Genomic DNA, 20,032 nt, shown 5'->3' on the forward strand with positions numbered 1-20,032 from the left:
ATTCTTATTTAGAGAATTACTCTCCTGTGTTGGATCAGAAAAAAAAGAATACGTGCCAGTCGGAATTTTTTTAATATCTTTTTTTGTTGTTAATAAGCAAATTCGCAAGTGCTATATACTTTATGCCTATAAAATTTGTTGTTGGGGTATACGGTACTTGGCCTTTAACCATCATGCGATTATTTCAGAATAGACTTCCTACTTTTTGAAACAGTATATCTTGATCAAATTAATTGACATACAACACCTGAAAATGAAGATGAGAAAGTCTATAGCATGCCTGGGGACTGTGCAATTATTATTAATAACAGGAAATTGCTTTGGATAAGAAGGAAGCACACTTTCAAAAATCTTTTCATAAAACTAAACCAAATGTCGATGATGGGGAAAAGAGGGGAAATTCTAAAAAGCTTTCAACTTTAACCGAGAGAGAAATTCTCTTGTTTTAATGTATTCTTTGTGAATAAGTCGCTACTCGAAAGTACAGGAAAGGAAACTTGATGATAATAATGTCATATTGAACAGACATTAAAAACACAGAGTGGGGCAATTTTCTTCTCAAAATGCTGACCTAGGATTCGACCCAAACCTTGAATTATTTTATTTTCTTCTTTCTTCATCTTATTTTCTTCTTCTCCTTCTTCTTCTTCTCCCCCTTGATCTTCTATATGCGGATCGATCCCGTTTTTGTTATCATACGTGCTCAAATAAACCCCCCGTTTTCAGGTATGAATGTCAAAAACATTCAGCTCGTACTTTGTACTCACGTTAATTTGGGGAAGAGCGCAGTATAATAATAATGATAATGATGATGAAGATGATAATAATAAACATGATATAAATATTAATTTTTAAGTGAAATTATTCCTTGCCTTCATGAGTCTTAGCCTATCTATTGCTAGGTTAATTATATTAAAATTCTTGTTTAAAAAATGTTCTTTGAGCGGCCAAGCGGGAAAATGTGGATGAAACCCCCTCCCTGGAATACCCCTAGCCAGCGGCGTAACAGGGGTCGGTGGCCAGGGGGGCAAGAACCAGAAATTTCCCGGTCATATCATGGTATGAACAGGCGTAATGGTGTAATTTTGCGACTATTTTGAGAGGGCCAGATATTGCCTTTCGGGCAGAATTTATCTTTAAAAAAAATTGCGAGCGAGCGAAGCGAGCGAGCAAAAATTTTGACCTTTTTAATACAAAAATCCAATTTTGTGATAGATTTTGACATGATATCCAGAGAATGATATATTTAACTCTTCTCTCTTTCCATTCCTTTTTTTGTGGTCTGTACGCCACTGTGAACAGGATTCTTTGCGGCAGTAGCGTGAAGAGCAAACAAAACGAGGGGTGCATTATGGCACATGTGCAAAAATGCTGCTTAATAGAAGCCCCGACGCCCCCGAGCGATCTAACTTTGAGATATTTTTTGACATTATATTCAGTAAATAAAATCATATCCTACACCTTTCCTTTGCTTTTCTTTCCTCCTTTTTGTTGTTCTTGTTTGTAGAACTTTTGGGGGCCATGGCCCAACCCTTCCATACTCATATACGGCAGTGCTGTGCGGTTGGGTCCGGGGCGAAGCCCCCGGAACTTCTTGAAAGCAAAGCCATTTAAACCTCGCAGATTGCCGCTATTTTAATCAAATCGCGGGTATATACAGAATATAGCTTTTGCACAACACATATTTTATTCAACCCATGCACAGTTGCGTATAATTAATCAAATTTATTTCCCATCATGCTATTGCATTACATAGTCCTATTTCGGAATGATTTGTTCTTTTTGAAATGTTCTACAGTACATTTTCCCGCTTTCCTTCCTTTTCCATTAAAAAAAATATTTTTCTTAGTTTTCTTTTCACTTTCCCCTTTCCTTTTCCTCCTTTCCTTTCTCCCTTTTCTTCCCCTTTCTTTCTTTCTTTCTGTCTTTCTCCCTCCCTTTTTTCTTTTTCCCGTTTTTTTTTATTTTCCCGGTGAAATCCGCCAGGGGGGCACGTTGCCCCCCCCCCCCCCCGCCTGTTACGCCACTGCCCCTAGCTTGCCCCTGCCCCCCTATCCAATTTTGAAAACATGTCTGAAACCGAAAAGTTCTCGATCTCGGATCGGAGCTCCGCACCGGACTTCGTAGCATGGCAACCAAAGCACCCGGATGTTAAATAAGCTGACAAAATGGACGCCTGCGAGACTCAGTTGGGAACTGCGAAACGAGAAGGGGATTGAAACAAATGTGAATCAGATTTTGTTCCCGTCGAAAGGAAAAACACGGAATTTCCCAAAATTCACCTAGAGTCACAGCTTTAACTTTGACGATATTTTTAAATCTAGTATAGACTTATTTATGCATGATTTAGCTGATGATTGAGTCGACTCGCACTGCATGCAGACACATTCGACCGAGTCTGCACAAACCCAGGCCGGCGGACACGGCTAATTTGAGGATGTAAAGTGACCTCTATCGAACTGAGCCGATCATCGCATTGTCATTTGAAAATTAGACCACTGTTTCCCATCCAACAAAATGGATATCAATAGATCTGGTAATGCTACAGTTGCTGAGAGGTTTAGGGTAAGCATTAGATTTAGTCGGCATTATCGTGAAATTGGGAACCAGTTCCTAGTATTATTAGGCCTAATTTCCAAAGGACACTTTTTCACGACAAGACATGAGTGACCTTAGACAGCTGGCAGCCGTCTGTTTCGAGGAGTTTTTTAACATTTTTTTATTTTTTTAATTTCTCCTCATATACACAGACGGCTCGCTATCGTGCAGCCACCATTAGGGGACTTGCAATGCAAAATCCCCCCGTCGGGGCTCTTCAATTTTTGTCTTTAATAAATAAAATTTTTGAAAATTAACGCGACCAAAATGCAAATTAATATTCCCTCTTGGCATTAATTGCCAAAAAACAGAGAAAAATCAAGTTAAAAGAAACAAAAACAGTGACTTACCTCGGCTGTCGCGCAAATTCACTTCCCCGTTTTATCCGCTCTTAAGTACATAAACATATGGCCATTGGCATTGAGTCCCCTGTACAGATCGCGCTAGAACTTCGGTCTCTGTATTTGGTGAGTGAAGCCAACGGAGTTCAGCTGAACAACCAACATAACAGAGACTGAAGCTTTTGGTCTAGAGTGACCTATGGTAGTGGATCGTATTACCGAACACTTTTCATGAATTTGATCATATCAAACACTAGACAGCTGGCAGCCGTCTGTTTCGAGGAGTTTTTTAACTTTTTTTTTTTTTAATTTCTCCTCGTACACAGACGGCTCGCTAGCGTGCAGCCACCATTAGGGGACTTGCAATGCAAAATCCCCCCGTCGGGGCTCTTCAATTTTTGTTTTTAATGAATAAAAATTTTGAAAATTAAAGTGACCAAAATGCAAATTGATATTCCCTCTTGTCATTAATTGCCAAAAAACAGAGAAAAATCAAGTTAAAAGGAACAAAAACAGTGACTTACCTCGGCTGTCGCGCAAATTCACTTCCCCGTTTTATCCGATCTTAAGTACATAAACATATTGCCATTGAGTCCCCTGTACAGATCGCGCTAGAACTTCGGTCTCTGTATTTGGTGAGTGAAGCCAACGGAGTTCAGCTGAACAACCAACATAACAGAGACCGAAGCTTTTGGTCTAATCAAACACATGATTCCAATAAAATTCACCAAACTTTCACCATAAATACACAATTACCTACAAAATATAAATATGCAGAAATTTTGCCGAAATTGTATTTCATTTTTACGACATCAGCTTCCAATCGGACCTCTCTTCGCAAGTGAAATATTTTGGTCACTTGAAAAAGGTATCGTATTACCGAACGTGTGTTTTCTATGGGAAAAGTTGGGAAAACAACAAAGTCACTGATGAGCTATTTTAACCATATTTTATTGTTTTGAGGATTTAAAGACTTCGAAATTGTGTTTTTTATCATTTTTCATCATTTTTGTATTCAAGTTCCCTTTGGAAGGATGTTGCAAAGGTTTGATCGTATTTGATTATTTTCAGACGCATATGATGTGCACGTTCGGTAATACAAGGCCGGTCGGTAATACGATCACTCACTATACCTACCTTTTCGAGGGTGTTCACTGCTTCACCGCAGCTGGCGCGCTGATTCTAGATAAAGTAATCCTTCAAAGAGCTTAGATCAGAAAGATTGATTTCGTCGCCGTCTTTTCTCTACTCGCTAAAATGGGAACCAGCGTGGAAAACTCCCCATTTTAGAGTTGTACACACTGGTTCCCATTTTAGCGAGTAGAGTAAACTAGTTTACTCTACTCGCTGAAATGGGAACCAGCGTGTACAACTTTATTGAGAATTTTCCATAGAGTTGTACGCGCTGGTTCCCATTTCAGCGAGTAGATAAAGACAGATTACTAGTGATATTTATTTCGTTAGTGATGATTCTCTGACGAAATAAAGCTTATTAATAAACCGTCTTCCCATTTTGAAGAGTAGATATAGAGAGAGAGAATGCCAATGAGATTTATTTCGTCAGTGATGATTCTGACGAAATAAATCTAAATCTAACAAATTGTCTTTATCTACTCGTGAAAATGGGAACCAACATGTATAATTCATGAGATTTAATAAACTAGTTTACTCTACTCGCCAAAATGGGAACCAGTGCGTACAACTCTATGGAAAACTCCACATAGAGTTGTACACGCAGGTTCCCATTTCAGCGAGTAGAGTAAACTAGTTTAATCTACTCTCCAAAATGGGAACCAGCGTGGAAAATTCTCAATAGAGTTGTACACGCCGGTTCCCATTTCAGCGAGTAGATAAAGACAGATTACTAGTAATATTTATTTCGTTAGTGATGATTCTCTGACGAAATAAATCTGATTAATAAACTGTCTTTATCTACTCGTGAAAATGGGAACCAGCATTTATAATTCAGGAGAATTTTTTTAGATGGTTCCCATTTTGAAGAGTAGATATAGAGAGAGATTGCCAATGAGATTTATTTCGTCAGTGATGACTCTGACGAAATAAATTTCACTAGTAAACTGTCTTTATCTACTCGTGAAAATGGGAACCAGCTATGCTGGTTCCCATTTTCACGAGTAGATAATACAGTTTACTAAAGTGATTCATCCCAGATATATCTTGTTTGTGATTTATTTAGTGAATCAATTTTGTAATATAAGTTTTTGTCAACATTGTGAAAGTGGCAGAGTGGTCTTGAAGAGCAGGGAAATGCGGGGTAGATGGATAATTACAAAAATTATAATTCCGCGGAATCTTCGAGGTCATCTGAAAACTTGTCCACCCGTGGCAAACTGAGCCCGTTAAACATCACATGAGGAAAGAGGTAACCAGTTGTGTGAAGAGCTTCGCATCGTAAACAAAGCCTCTCGCATCAATTCTTTTCAAAATCGCCGAAGCGAAGATTCTTTACATATCGTGGTGAAAGGAGGTACAAGTTCAATTTGGCTACCAGTTCCCAAAAGCACGGAATGGCCATTTAGTCTAACTTTTCCACTGTCTCTGTCTGAGTAGGGTGTCTGGAGAAAAAAAATATTTTTCTTATTTCAACTTTTCAAGAAAATATCACATTTTCTTTGTAAATTTGAAGAGAAATGACCTTCAGACTGACAGAAATGTAACATTTTTGAAAAAAATCCAATTATTGGCTGCAAAAAAGAAGAATGAAATTAGGTAAATTTTCAGCATTTCTCTGCCATAGACTGTGTAGTTAAGAAATGGACACACACAAATCCAAATTTTTAGCTTCCGAGAGCTGTTATAAATTTATTATTAATGCCAAAAACTTGTCCATAAAGAGTCCAATAGGATTTTTTATGCTCTATCTGATGGTATGATTTTTATAAAGATTTGGAAACCAGATCACAATGAAAAATTGCGACAAAGTGAAAAAAATTGTGCAAAACAGAAATTTCATTTTCCCATAGAAAACGCATGGAGAAATGGCAATCTCAACACACACAAAAATAAAGGTTTGCAATTTATCTCTAAATCCTTATTTAAAATGATCATATAAACTTGTCCTTACTGTCAAAAGAAGCCCCTGAATTTTCTCTTTCCATACATGCCAAACACAAGTTAATAATCAATTCAGATCACATTTTTCTATAGCCTGAACTTCCCCGAAAAAATGTGCCATATTTTCCCCTAAATTAGCCTGTTTTATGCTGACACTTTTCAGTGTGGCTTCATACACCCTAGTCTGAGTCTCAGTCGAAAAACATGATATTGATATTTTAATGTGAGGAAAAACCAGTAGGATGGGGGGTCGGGTGTCCGGACACTTTATATTTTTGAAGCCTTCTTTTTTGTCTTTGGATTACACAAAAAAATATGAATTCCATAGTTGTAATCATCTTCTATTTTGTTCTCTATAATATTTCCTAACATTTTGTACTAAAAATTGATGAAACTTAACTTGTAAATTCTTCCAAATTACTTTCTAAAATTGATCGTCCGGACACACAACCTGTCTGGACACACAACAACTGGGTATACAGTAGAGGCGCACGGCCAATATTGGAGACTGTCTCCAATGTGGGAGATTATCTCCAATATCAGAGACTTTTGTAAAGAATTTGGGTATCCAATTTCAGAGACAGTCTCCAGTTTTGGAGACCAATTTCCTTTGTTTACATTTGCTGCAAAAGGATTACCTTGGCGGCAAATAAAAATGTGATAAGGAGATTCCTCATGAAAAATTACCCCTTTTCACCGTCTACTTTAAAAATTCACCTGTCTACTTTTGTTTTGATAAGGATTTTTGTTGTCAATCACACACAAAACAAATGGGCTTCTGACCTCAGTGAGACAAAAATTTTTGGGGAAAAAATCATTCTTTTGTTGGTGTTGTTTCTTTTGTCCTTTTGCAAAGCAAGTCTCCAATGTGGGAGATTGTCTCCCCTATTGGAGAGAGTCTCCCATATTGGCCGTGCGCCTCTACTGAAAACAAGTCGTGTCTTTTACACAAGTTTTTTTTCTTCTTCAAACTCAGTTCAATTCCACTCACACTAATGGAGCTCAAAACTTTTTAGCTCCATTGTCTCCAACTAGTTGAATGGTACTGTGAAGCAGAAAAAAACAGGTAAAAAAAGTTAGAATTTGCCTTTTGATTGGGTTGGCCGTGGCGTGGGTGAACTTAGCCAGGATAGACTAGTCTTGAGGACTCAATGAGTCCATCATGATGATGTTTTTTTAATATTTTGATGTATACTTCTTCATCATGGAGTCTTGAACCGTCGGCCATACAGCGTTCTCGCCAGGATTTTTCTTATGCGTGTCGGAAATCCGTCGATTCGGCGGTGGCCAAATTTGCACGTGATGTTTTGATTTTCACATGCGCTGCGCTTTGATCCGATCCAAAGTCAAGTTTCATTGCCAATCCGCGAAGTTTAATAGATGATGTAATGCTGTTTTAATCGGCGGCGGACACCAACCTAAAACTGATATCGGCGAAAATATTGGAATGTTAAGTTGTTGTTTATCTAAAAATTTAGGGGTCTTTTTTGTCTGGATATGTTTTAAACTGTTTTTAGGTGTTAATGAGTTAAAATATATTTCATATACCTTTCGTTATGGGCTCCCGGTCTCCGAGAAGAAATATAAATCATGCATTATTCCTAAATTTCTTACAACGGCGGAAAAGAAAATAAAACAAAATGGAAGTCACAAACATCTCAGATTAATGAGCGATCGATTTGGGAATGTTTTAAAATTGTTTTTGAGGTCCTAACGAGTTGAAATATATTTATATACCTTTCGCTATGAACTATCTAAGAAATGCACTATTGCGACAACGGTCATGACGGTGGAAAGGATTATAAAACTGAATAGAAGTCACAAACATCTCAGATTAATTGACGATCTATCAGGACATTTTTAACATTGTTTTGAGGTGTTAATGAGTTAAAATATATTTGATATACCTTTCGTTGCGGACTCCCGTTCTCCGAGAAGAAATATAAATCCCGCATTATTCCTAAATTTCTTACAACGGCGGAAAAGAAAATAAAACAAAATAGAAATCACAAACATCTCAGATTAATGAACGATCGATTTGGGAATGTTTTATAATTTTTTTTGAGGTCCTAACGAGTTGAAATATATTTATATACCTTTCGCTATATGAACTCTCTAAGAAATGCACTATTGTGACAACAGTCGTGATGGTGGAAAGGATTATAAAACAGAATAGAAGTCACAAACATCTCAGATTAATTGACGATCTATCAGGACATTTTTAACATTGTTTTGAGGTGTTAATGAGTTTAAATATATTTGATATACCTTTCGTTGCGGACTCCCGTTCTCCGAGAAGACTATAAATCACGCATTATTCCTAAATTTCTTACAACGGCGGAAAAGAAAATAAAACAAAATAGAAGTTACAAACATCTCAGATTAAAGAGAAATTCCAGTAGTTGCAGTAAACACTGATTTCATGAGAAAGTCTGTAAAACCAGGCTTAATTGTCAGTATATCATCCAGGATCTAGATCTGGTACAGTTACATAAACTGAACTTTGTGAAATCTTGAAATCTACGCTGAATAATGTTCAGACTGAACTTCCCCAACACAGATAAGCGCACGTGGGACAGTGTATAATTATTGCTTTGAGCGTCGGGCCCGACGCTCTACCCGAAACCTGTACTTATTTGCTGATTTCTCAGCAATTACACAATTTCTTCCAGAATCCTTTGGCACATGCGTTTCATTTATACAAACAGACACTTTGGTGGTCATTTCATTGGATTCTGTACGAACTCATTTTGATATCGTTACCAAAACTAGCATTTACCTTTAATGAGCGATCAATTTGGGAATGTTTTAAAATTGTTTTTGAGGTCCTAATGAGTTGAAATATATTTATATACCTTTCGCTGTGAACTCTCTATAAGAAATGCACTATTGTGACAACGGTCATGACGGTGGAAAGGATTATAAAACAGAATAGAAGTCACAAACATCTCGGATTAATAAACGATCTTAATTAACGATCAGGACATTTTTAACATTGTTTTGACTGTGAGTTAAAATATATTTGATATACCTTTCGTTACGGACTCCCGTTCTCCGAGAAGAAATTTAAATCACCCATTATTAAATTTCTTACAACGGCGTAAAAGAAATTAAAACAAAATAGAAGTCACAAACATCTCAGATTAATGAACGATTGATTTAGGAATGTTTTAAAATTGTTTTTGAGGTCCTAACGAGTTGAAATATATTTATATACCTTTCGCTATGAACTCTCTAAGATATATTAATGATGCACTATTCTGACAACGGCGGGAAGGATTATAAAACAGAATAGAAGTCACAAACATCTCAGATTAAATAACGATCTATCAGGACATTTGTTAATTGTTTTGAGGTGTTAATGAGTTAAAAATATATTTGATATACCTTTCGTTACGGACTCCCGTTCTCCGAGAAGAAATATAAATCACCCATTATTATTAAATTTCTTACAACGGCGTAAAAGAAATTAAAACAAAATAGAAGTCACAAACATCTCAGATTAATGAACGATTGATTTAGGAATGTTTTAAAATTGTTTTTGAGGTCCTAACGAGTTGAAATATATTTATATACCTTTCGCTATGAACTCTCTAAGATATATTAATGATGCACTATTCTGACAACGGCGGGAAGGATTATAAAACAGAATAGAAGTCACAAACATCTCAGATTAAATAACGATCTATCAGGACATTTGTTAATTGTTTTGAGGTGTTAATGAGTTAAAAATATATTTGATATACCTTTCGTTACGGACTCCCGTTCTCCGAGAAGAAATATAAATCACCCATTATTATTAAATTTCTTACAACGGCGTAAAAGAAATTAAAACAAAATAGAAGTCACAAACATCTCAGATTAATGAACGATTGATTTAGGAATGTTTTAAAATTGTTTTTGAGGTCCTAACGAGTTGAAATATATTTATATACCTTTCGCTATGAACTCTCTAAGATATATTAATGATGCACTATTCTGACAACGGCGGGAAGGATTATAAAACAGAATAGAAGTCACAAACATCTCAGATTAATTAACGATCTATCAGGACATTTGTTAATTGTTTTGAGGTGTTAATGAGTTGAAAATATATTTGATATACCTTTCGTTACGGACTCCCGTTCTCCGAGAAGAAATATAAATCACGCATTATTCTTAAATTTCTTACAACGGCGGAAAAGAAAATAAAACAAAATAGAAGTCACAAACATCTCAGATTAATGAACGATCGATTTGGGAATGTTTTAAAATTGTTTTTGAGGTCCTAACGAGTTGAAATATATTTATATACCTTTCGCTATGAACTCTCTAAGAAATGCACTCTTCTGACAACGGTGGAAAGGATTATAAAACAGAATAGAAGTCACAAACATCTCAGATTAATGAACGATCGATCTGGGAATGTTTTAAAATTGATTTTGAGGTCCTAACAAGTTAAAATATATTTATATACCTTTCGCTATATGAACTCTCTAAGAAATATAAATGACACATTTATTCTGACAACAGCGGAAATGTAAATAAAATAGAACAGAATTCACAAACGTATCACTAATTAAACAGATCACTTGGATTGTGAGGCGTCTCGGCTTGATAGGGAGGTATAAACCGGGATATAAATGATAGTCTTTAATAAAATTGTTGAAGATTCATAATATATTTGTAAAAAGTTTTGATGTGATATCGACATGATTTATGATATAAAATCATTCTTCGAAAACCAAATGAAGCTCACAGCCAAAGCATGGAGCTATTAATAGCTCTATGGCCAAAGCAAGTGATACCTCCTTCGACATAAGGTTTATTACGTAATACCTTGGGTGACCCAGCTGGGCCAAGTCTGTCATCAAGACACTCGACAACAAATCGAGATAATCTGTCGAGATTTGCTGAACCATTAAATCAGGTAAACATGAGATAAAAATCGTTTCTCTTGGGACTCATTTGGGCAGCCACTGAGGTGATTTTAAAACATGAGCCACGCGAGCAATTGCCTTGGGTGGTGATGGACATTTCATTGATTTCTTTTTTGATCAGCGACTTTACAAATAAAAAATAATAATACATATTCTAATAACTTTTTAAATCTTTGATGGATTTTCCTCAAACTTTCACAAATATTTATCATTATTTTTTCTCCTATCTTTACAATAAACTTTTTGTCAGGGTAAACTCCCCCTTTAATGTTTGGTCACTTGAAAATGACACCTACGTATCATGAACGTGTTTTCAGTTGGGAAAATTTGGAAATATACAAAATCACTTATCGTTTATTTCTACCATGTTTATTTTTTAAAGAAAATTGAGACTTCGTAAAAGTGTTTTTGACCATTTTCATCATTTTGCATTTCAAATTCCCTTTATAGATGTTGCAAAGTCTTAGGGATATTTCTGATATGTATACGATGCAGGATCTAGGGGCGGGGGAGTTTTTTTTGTATGGTAGTTTTTATTTGACAACTTCAGTTCATATACAAAATAAAATACATATAAAAAATAGAAGTTTGATGTCTTTACAAATTGATAAATACCTTGACAACTCATAAATTTAACACCATTTTTTCCCTTTAAGTGTTACAATAAAACACAATGTCAGACATCTTCCAATACATAATTATAAATAACATTGATGATAATAATATGCTTTAAGAATAAAAACTTCTACAATAAATTCAACATATTTTTTTTTTTCCAGTGTCAAATATCAACATAAACAATAGATTTTCCAAATACACATTGGCATGACATATCGATTAGAAATACCTAAAAATATATTTTTAGATATTTCTAATCGATGTGTCGATCATGCGGTCTCATGCCAACCCCCTCCCCCCGCCCCTAGATTATTAATCAATACACAATCAGTACACACGTGTGAAAAACAATACAAGAAATTATAGTCTGTTTTAGATGAAAGGATGAAAAATAAACGTTGAAATCAAGTAATTAGCCGTCAAACAAATAACATTAACTTTACATCTCGCTCCTGCGCCCGGAATCTCGTTTTTCTCCTTTGACAAAATCATGCACACATGTGTCACCCTAAGCCCCATTTCCAGCAAGCTAGCCAACACTTATTGCATAGCTCCATGCTTATTGTGAGTAACTTGTGACATGACAGCAGATCAGAATGACATGAGAAATTGAGAATGAACGTTAAGAATATTACTTAGAAAGTAATTAGCGGGAAAATTATGAGGAACAATTCATTTTATGATAAAAAATTAAAATTCTTGAAAACTATCGGAAAACGGTATCATGTAAAAATGAAAGGCTACGTCGGACCCGGGTCGCACCGCAGACAATTCAGTTCTAACATACATTGTAGCATGCATGTCTGGCTCAGCTAGGCGCGCTGGCAACGCTAGTGTGGCTGCTCAGGCTCGGCTGGCTGCCCCAGGCTGGCTAGCCGGCTGGAAGTGGAAATGCGCCAGTTTCTATGCATGGATATTTTCCGGTCATCAATAATAAGATCGTAGTTTGTCTGTTGCCGAAATGATTCTGAAACATCCTTTACTTTTGAGGATTGATGATGAATGATGCAACAATTATTTCTGATGACTTCCCCACTTTTTATGATTTTTTTTTTGCCTGTGTCGCTCGCGTTTTGCACGTGACGCATATAGAGCTTGTGGAATTTACGTGTGTCGCAAGCGACGCGTGTGTTCTACACTGGCGAGAACGTTGCGGCCATATATGTATAAGAGACACATGTAAACAAAGATGGAATTCCCTAGGAAATCCATAGTTAGAGGGTGAAATCGGTTTGTAGGGTCAAATTTTATTTATATATGAACCTTGATGTGCCTAATGTGTATAAAGGGATAAAAATTATTTCACTATAAATGGTAAAAATGAGACGTTTCTTACCAGACCAATCTCTTGTAGTTGTAGATCCCTCAATCCGTTTGTCAACAAAGCAAAGACAATACAGCCTGACCCTTGAACCGCTGCGTTATGATGTACATCAGATTAGTAATGCGGTTTTGAAGAACAATTTATACTTATTATTTCACAAATACTAAAATTTAATACGTGATTATAAATGATTAGTATAATACTACTAATTATAATTATAATAAATTGTTCTTCAAAACGGCATCGCTAATCGGATGTACGTCATAACTAAGCGGTTCAAGGGTCAGGCTGTATTGTACTTGCTTTGTTGACAAACGTATCGAGGGATCTACAAGAGATCGGTCTGGTAAGAAACATCTCATTTTTTCCATTTATAGTGAAATAATTTTTATCCCTTTATACCCATTAGGCGCATCAAGGTTCATAGATAAATAAAATTGACCCTACAAACCGATTTCACCCTCTAACTGGATTTCCTAGGGAAATCCATCTTTGTTTACATGTGTCTCTTATACATATATGGCCGGCGGTTCAAGACTCCATGATGAAGAAGTTATGTCAAAATATTAAAAAAACATCATCATGGAGTCCTCAAGACTAGCATAGACAGTAAATATTGTTCACTAATGTATGCTTACTCTCCACAGAGCCAGGGATTGCGTCCCATTCATGTGCATGTACCGCAAAAAAAACTAACATTTTCGCCCCCGAGATTTCTACTTCTAAAAAAAAAGATCAAGGCCTAGATCTAGGCTAGCCCTAAATCGTGTACTGATACAACCTCATTTCCGACATTTATACGATATTGATTTCATTTTTAAACATTTTATTTATAAAAAAAGAGAAAAATATTATGAAAAGACGGAAAAATTTGCCGCAATGTTTACGTCCCCATCTTGTTCTTTTTTTTTTCGCCAAGCTATGAGACGCATATCCTCTGATGTAATAATCTTGAATAATGATAATAATAATCTTGAGGTCTCCCTACTTTCATGAAGATAAGTTCCAGTCAAGACAATTATTCCTCACCGTTCAACCAAAATCAACTAAAGTCATAAATGCCAAAATGGGCAGCAAACAATACCCTATGCCTAGAGTCAAGATCACTTGACAGATTTTGCTGATATCGCAATCTCAAAATTCAATGCTGATCGACAAGCCAAGTGCACGCTAAGCTAAAAAAGTCATTACAATTAAAAAGTGTGACCTTATTTCACGCATGATACTGTAGTTTTGTAAAGTTTTAGAAATAAAGTCAAGCAAACAAAAGAGAGATACTTGTATTTATACATGTATACAGATTCAGGTTAAAATGCCATAATATTGGATAGTATTTGTTTGAAGACGTGCTTGGAAAATGCAAAAATGTTGATTTCTTGATGCTTTTAGAGAGTTTGAATTTTCTTGGAGTGGACGCAAAAGTTTGGGACAAACCTCTGATGTGTGTTAAATGAAATGAGTGGGCAGACCGACAGACATCGCCGTGGGGCACCAAAATGAGAGGCTCCAGCTTTTTCAGGGACTAATTTTGCTTTACAAATTTGAATAGCATTTTTGGTCATAAGAGAAAAGCTCTCAACTAAAGTACTGTACAGTCCTATGTAAAACATGCTATACAAAAGACTATGCATAGCAGTGTTTAAAAAATGTGGGGCAAATTGCGATGCGATACCAGGAAAATTATTCCCTGTTTTCAATAGTTCTTCCAATCTTTTACTGGTATTACACATATTTTAATGAGATATTCAAATTTTCCAAAGAAGTAATGTATGGTAAAAGATTCAAGAGCCACTTGATGATACCATATAATTTCATCATTTACCAAAGCTTTTCTTTTTGACATGCTTTACAGTTTGATGCATATTTTTCCATCTTTGTTTATGTTAACATAATTTCTATTACTACATGTAGATGACCCAGACCCCGATGTTGAGTTGCAGTCAAACAAGGGGTCTCCCAGGGTTGCCCCCTCTCCCCCCTGAAGGTGCAGATAAACCATCGGATCTTTATCAGGTATGAACACACTGGCCCGTATTCTGAAGTCGGGTTTAACTTAAACTCAGGTTTAAAGTTGTGGTTTAAGTATGGACAGCCAATTGTTACATAATCACTAACAGTAGAGATATCATACTTCAGCTCATTCGGCTCTCAAATCATTCATAATTGTGTAGGAAGTATAAATAGATGCTTGTCTTCACCATCGATGAATCAGGAAAGAGCACAGTAAACATAAGAAACATACAACTTAATAAAAAATTTGATACTTTTCGCTTCCCATACTTAAACCACAACTTTAAACCTGAGTTTAAGTTAAACCTGACTTCAGAATACGGGCCAATGCCTCTGGTGTTTGAGAAGCAAGTTTAAATATTCATGTTTATATGTATACATGTGTATATTTCATTTTTTTTAATTGTCCTTTTCCATGTATGGGTACATAATTTGAATGGTTCTGGTAGCACTGTTCATATACTAGGATTTGAAAGAGATGGAGACGAAAAACAATACTGAGAGTGCCATAAAAAGACTTTAACAATATTAAAATAATACTAGTATTAATGATAGTATGATGGAGTTCATAATACATAATATGAAGATGATTGTTTTCAGCTAATTTTAAAAAAAAAATTCGATAAAGCATTTTCAATAAAATTCAAATATGATGGTGTGCAGCAATAATTACTTTTTAAATGATTGGTACCACTTGCTCTCTCCGATGTTATATGATAAATTATCAAATTAAGACTCCTTTCCTGGCCTTATCAGCTTTTCTAGTTTTGTAATAGTATAACATAAATATTAATAATGTCATGGTTGCATGTTTTGCCTTGGAAAGATTGTACTAAAGCACAGTGAACATCAGCCAATAATGCGAGGAAACTCACTTTGGCAGCTCCCTTTTAAGCGGGTTTTGCCTTATGGGAAAAGCATATTATAAATAAGTAATAATAATACATGTTCATTTAATGACAATGATGTTTTGCCTGATACAGATTGTCCTCAAGCACAGTGAGCACCCGCCAATAATGCAGGGAAACTCCTGGACATTGGCAGCACCCTTTAAAGAACAGAAGTTTCACCGCACCCCTAGTGAATCCATTGCCAACAACTACACACCAAGTGCCAGCCATCTGAAGATCAAAAGCCTTCCCAGACCCAACCTCACCAGAGCAACCACCCAAGCCTCTATGAGCAGGAAGAGGAGCCATTCTCCTCGTATCCCTTTCATTTGAGAATTTCTATTAAATAATAATATCGATAATATAACAATAATGATACTGGTAATTATAATTTCATGTAATAGTATGCAGCGCTTAGAAACATTTGTATTAAGCGCTATATAAATGTTGCATATTATTATTATTATTATAATAATGATGATAATGAAAATAATAATGATATTAATTATGATGATGATGAATGATGATGATGATGGTGATGGTGATGATGATGATGATGATAATGATAATGATGATGATGATGATGATGATGGTGATGGTGATGATGATGATGATAATAATACTACTAATAATAAAACTTCTTTACTCAGAGTAACCACTTCAATAGCTGATCTTCCAGCAGGTCCTTCATAACATATCTTTATTAAGTACTATCCTTCTCAATTCTAATGTGTTGAGCGCTTTACAAGAAGCCAGAAGGTCCTGTTTTCAAGTCTTTGGCATGATTTTGCCAGGGTTTGAACCCATCACCTCCAGATCATAGGCGGGTGCACTGAGTCACCATGCTTCACAAATGAAATATAAAGCTAAGAGGAACAATACATTTTTCAAAGATGTGTCATGTATTTAGACTTTGATGAAAGCTCATAGGTATAAACATTCGTTTTAGAAAATGAGATTTTAATAATTTGGCCTCCCAAACAAAGCCATCGAGGTGGTGTATTTTCACCCCAACCCTTGATTTATTTGCATGTATTTAGAAATGATCATATTGTGAATGAATGTAATGATCTGTTATCCTTGACTACTTATGATCAGCGCCAATGAAATCACCCCGTAATGGTGCCATACCCGACATATCACCCAGGTCTAAGACCTTTGCTGGAAGAAAGCCAAAACAAAATGGGTGAGTAATTACAAGTTACAAGTTCCTTGTAAAGTGAAAGTTAATGCCCTTCTGGCGCTAGGCAGTGTGAATTAATGAGGGGGAAAAAATGCAATGTTTCAGTGCCTACTTGTATCATTCAGCATGACAATAATCAGAACCAGAGCATATTATGGACATTCTCTTCCCATCAGATGTTATAAGCTACTAAAAATCCTTGCATCTGATTGGCTGAGAGCAAATTAGTCTGTGAAAATTATCAACAAAACTCTCCATGAAATGCTCCCCACTGCCCAGGTGTCCACTCTTTCTCAAAGGTCATAAAATTTGAGAAAGTCACATTCTTTGAAATAAAAGCCCCAACCCCTTCCACGTGGTAAATTCTAGTCCTAGGACTAGAATAGATGTGGTTGGGGACAGATTATGAGACTTTATTCTGTCTGCATCTCTGAAAATCTGAATCTTGGAATAATCATGTTACATCAAAGATTTCTTTTAGAAATTGGGATTGTGAAACATTATCTGCCTTCAAAATTATGTGGTTAAGACCATACATGCATATCACATGCCATATAGAGCCCAGATCCGTTTCCACTGGGAATCTTTGTGCAGTTTGTGCGCAGATATTGTCACGTATCATCGTGTTTTAGAAACCAAGTATTTTCATTGGGAGGTACCCAGTGGCTTTCATTTGCAATTTGATGGGTATCATTTCAATGTTTTGATGGGTTTGTGGTATTTCTTTAGATGTGATTTGGCACTCTTCCAAAGAGCAGGTTTCGTGGATGGGAAGAACTGGCGAAATCCTGAAGAGGTCCGCCTCCAGCTGTGGATAAGCATATCCTGGCGAGCTGTGAGAGGAAACCCATAGATGGAACCAGGAAAGCAACACTTAAAAGACCCTAAAAGCACATTGATTTACTCTCAAATTACACTCTTCATGACTATTACTCATTCGTTTATTTTGTTTCTATTTTTATTTTTTGACCCGTTTACATCCTTTTGTCATGATCGTTTATTTCAGTCTGCATCTTGTACCAGGATGAAACACCCTCCTTCCACTTCTTCCTGTCTCGAGCATTCTCCTCGCCATCCACTCCAAGATCCCCTTGCTCTTTCCACAGGTCCACCATCTTTATAAATTCTTATCACTCATCGGATTTCTTATTATTTTTATTAAACCTGACCCGCAGGCATCAAAATGGTCAAGCCAACGGTCATCAGCTACCTCTGAGCCGACCTATGACCCCTGAAGAACAGATGAATGTCATCCGTGGGGTGGAGCACGACGCTGAGAAAACATTGGGGGAGCCCTCTGAAAGGGATTTAGAGGTCAGTCATGATATCTTCGACTGTCAGGGTTATTGTATTTTATCTGTGTTCAATGGTAATAAGAAATCAGTTTGCTTGTTCGTTCTCCTCTTTCTTTTGATTTTTTTTTTGGGGGGCAGGCTGTAAACACACAAAGAAAATATGAATTGTTGTAAAAGCAGTATATGTTTGAATAATGACATCTTGACAGAAAATTATTTTGGTTTTCTTCTGGACTAGAATTTGGTATTTCCCTGTCATCTTCTCTACTAAGAAGTAAGTTGTAAGAACTTGAAGAGAAAAAAATAAGTCACACATACATTAACACACAACAAGTAATGATGATAAAACAGAAAGTGATAGCATGTTTTGAAATAACATGACTGTGTAAATATGTCATTAGCAATATCATACTCAATTCATGGGTTGGCGTGTTTTAATTTTTTAGATTCCTCTGAATAGAAATTATTTATTTTATTCTTAAGTAGAATTTGATACAATGATCGAGGGTAGGATCGAAAACTGCTCTTTTTGATGATGATCCAAGTTCCTGTCATTGATACAAATGTACTCCAGGAGAGGAAAGCCTCAAAACAAGGATATGTGATACCAGAACTTGAAAGCACTAGAAACTTTTTTTTTTGCTGTTGTCTGGTTTTGATAGGGTTTGTGTTAATGGTCCTTATGGTCAAAGGAAGATTGATGTATTTACAGTTTCAAACTCATTATGATCAAACGAAAAAAAGAATGAAAGTAAACTAGTGTTTTGATGACATATTTATAAGTTTCTGCTGTTGCAGTAAACAGTAATTTCATGGGAAAGTCTTTAGAATCCAGGTTGATTTTGACATATCACCATCGATGTAGATCTGGGACATTTACATGAATTTACTTGTAACTTTGGGAAATCATGAAATCTAGGCTGAAAATTATCTAAATACTAGTATCATCAAAACATATGGGACAGTGTATCATTTGCTTGGAGAAAGCCTGACAAATAGGCTTGAATGCCATGTTTATTTTGTCATTTTTTTAGCAATTATCTTCCACAATCATTTTGCTTATATTTTTAATTTATTCATACTAACCCTTGGGTGGTCATTTTGTTGGATTCTCTTCAAACTTATTTTCAGATAATAATCACAACTGATATTTATGCTCAATTCTGATCAGAGTGAAACTATGATAAAAACACGTGTTATATATTATAGCTCATAGTTTCCTTCTTGAGTTGCAACCCTCAAAACATTTGGTGTACCAAACAACTTGATTGGTTAGAGCAAGATCGTTTGCTTTTGAGTCACTTGGGTAAAAATATTTTCTTTTAGTATCTGTATGTCACATGTTTATGTGCCTACAATATTTGTATACATAACACAACATAATTCCTGTTGCTACACTTAATAATGTTAATATGATAACAATGCTGTTTCCCAGGGCAGGTACTTGCTTTTTGCGGTGAACACAGCATTGCTGCTTGCATAGAAGGGGTTCATATTTAAAGGATAGCGAAATAGCAAAAACAAATATTTAGGTGGTAAACACAAACTTGAGATAATCCCCTTTATTAAAAAAAGAAATAAATCAATAATCACTTCCCATTTGTGAGCTCCCTTGGATCGCAGAGCATGATAAAGATACATATTTACGTGTATGATCTGAATAAAGGCAATTCATAAATTTTCTGAGTATGTGGTTATGTCCTCATTTCAAGAAGGTCATCCAGTGTATAGAAATAAAACCATCACAGGCCTTCTTAGAATAGTCTTAAAACTTCTGAA

General features: G+C 35.8%; 1 protein-coding gene across 1 annotated transcript in view; it reads left to right on the top strand.

Moving 5' to 3' along the window:
• The first annotated feature begins 14,786 nt into the window (after positions 1 to 14,786).
• The window catches only part of LOC129270135 (dynein axonemal heavy chain 3-like), a 91,223-nt gene continuing 85,977 nt past the window's right edge, over positions 14,787 to 20,032 (top strand). The window contains exons 1-4 of the mRNA XM_064105311.1: positions 14,787 to 14,888; positions 15,869 to 16,091; positions 16,874 to 16,961; positions 18,134 to 18,272. Coding sequence (XP_063961381.1) covers positions 14,787 to 14,888; positions 15,869 to 16,091; positions 16,874 to 16,961; positions 18,134 to 18,272 — 552 coding nt within the window. The remainder of the gene's footprint in view (positions 14,889 to 15,868; positions 16,092 to 16,873; positions 16,962 to 18,133; positions 18,273 to 20,032) is intronic.

Source organism: Lytechinus pictus, chromosome 10 (assembly GCF_037042905.1).
Source record: "Lytechinus pictus isolate F3 Inbred chromosome 10, Lp3.0, whole genome shotgun sequence".
Lineage (NCBI taxonomy): Eukaryota > Metazoa > Echinodermata > Echinoidea > Temnopleuroida > Toxopneustidae > Lytechinus > Lytechinus pictus.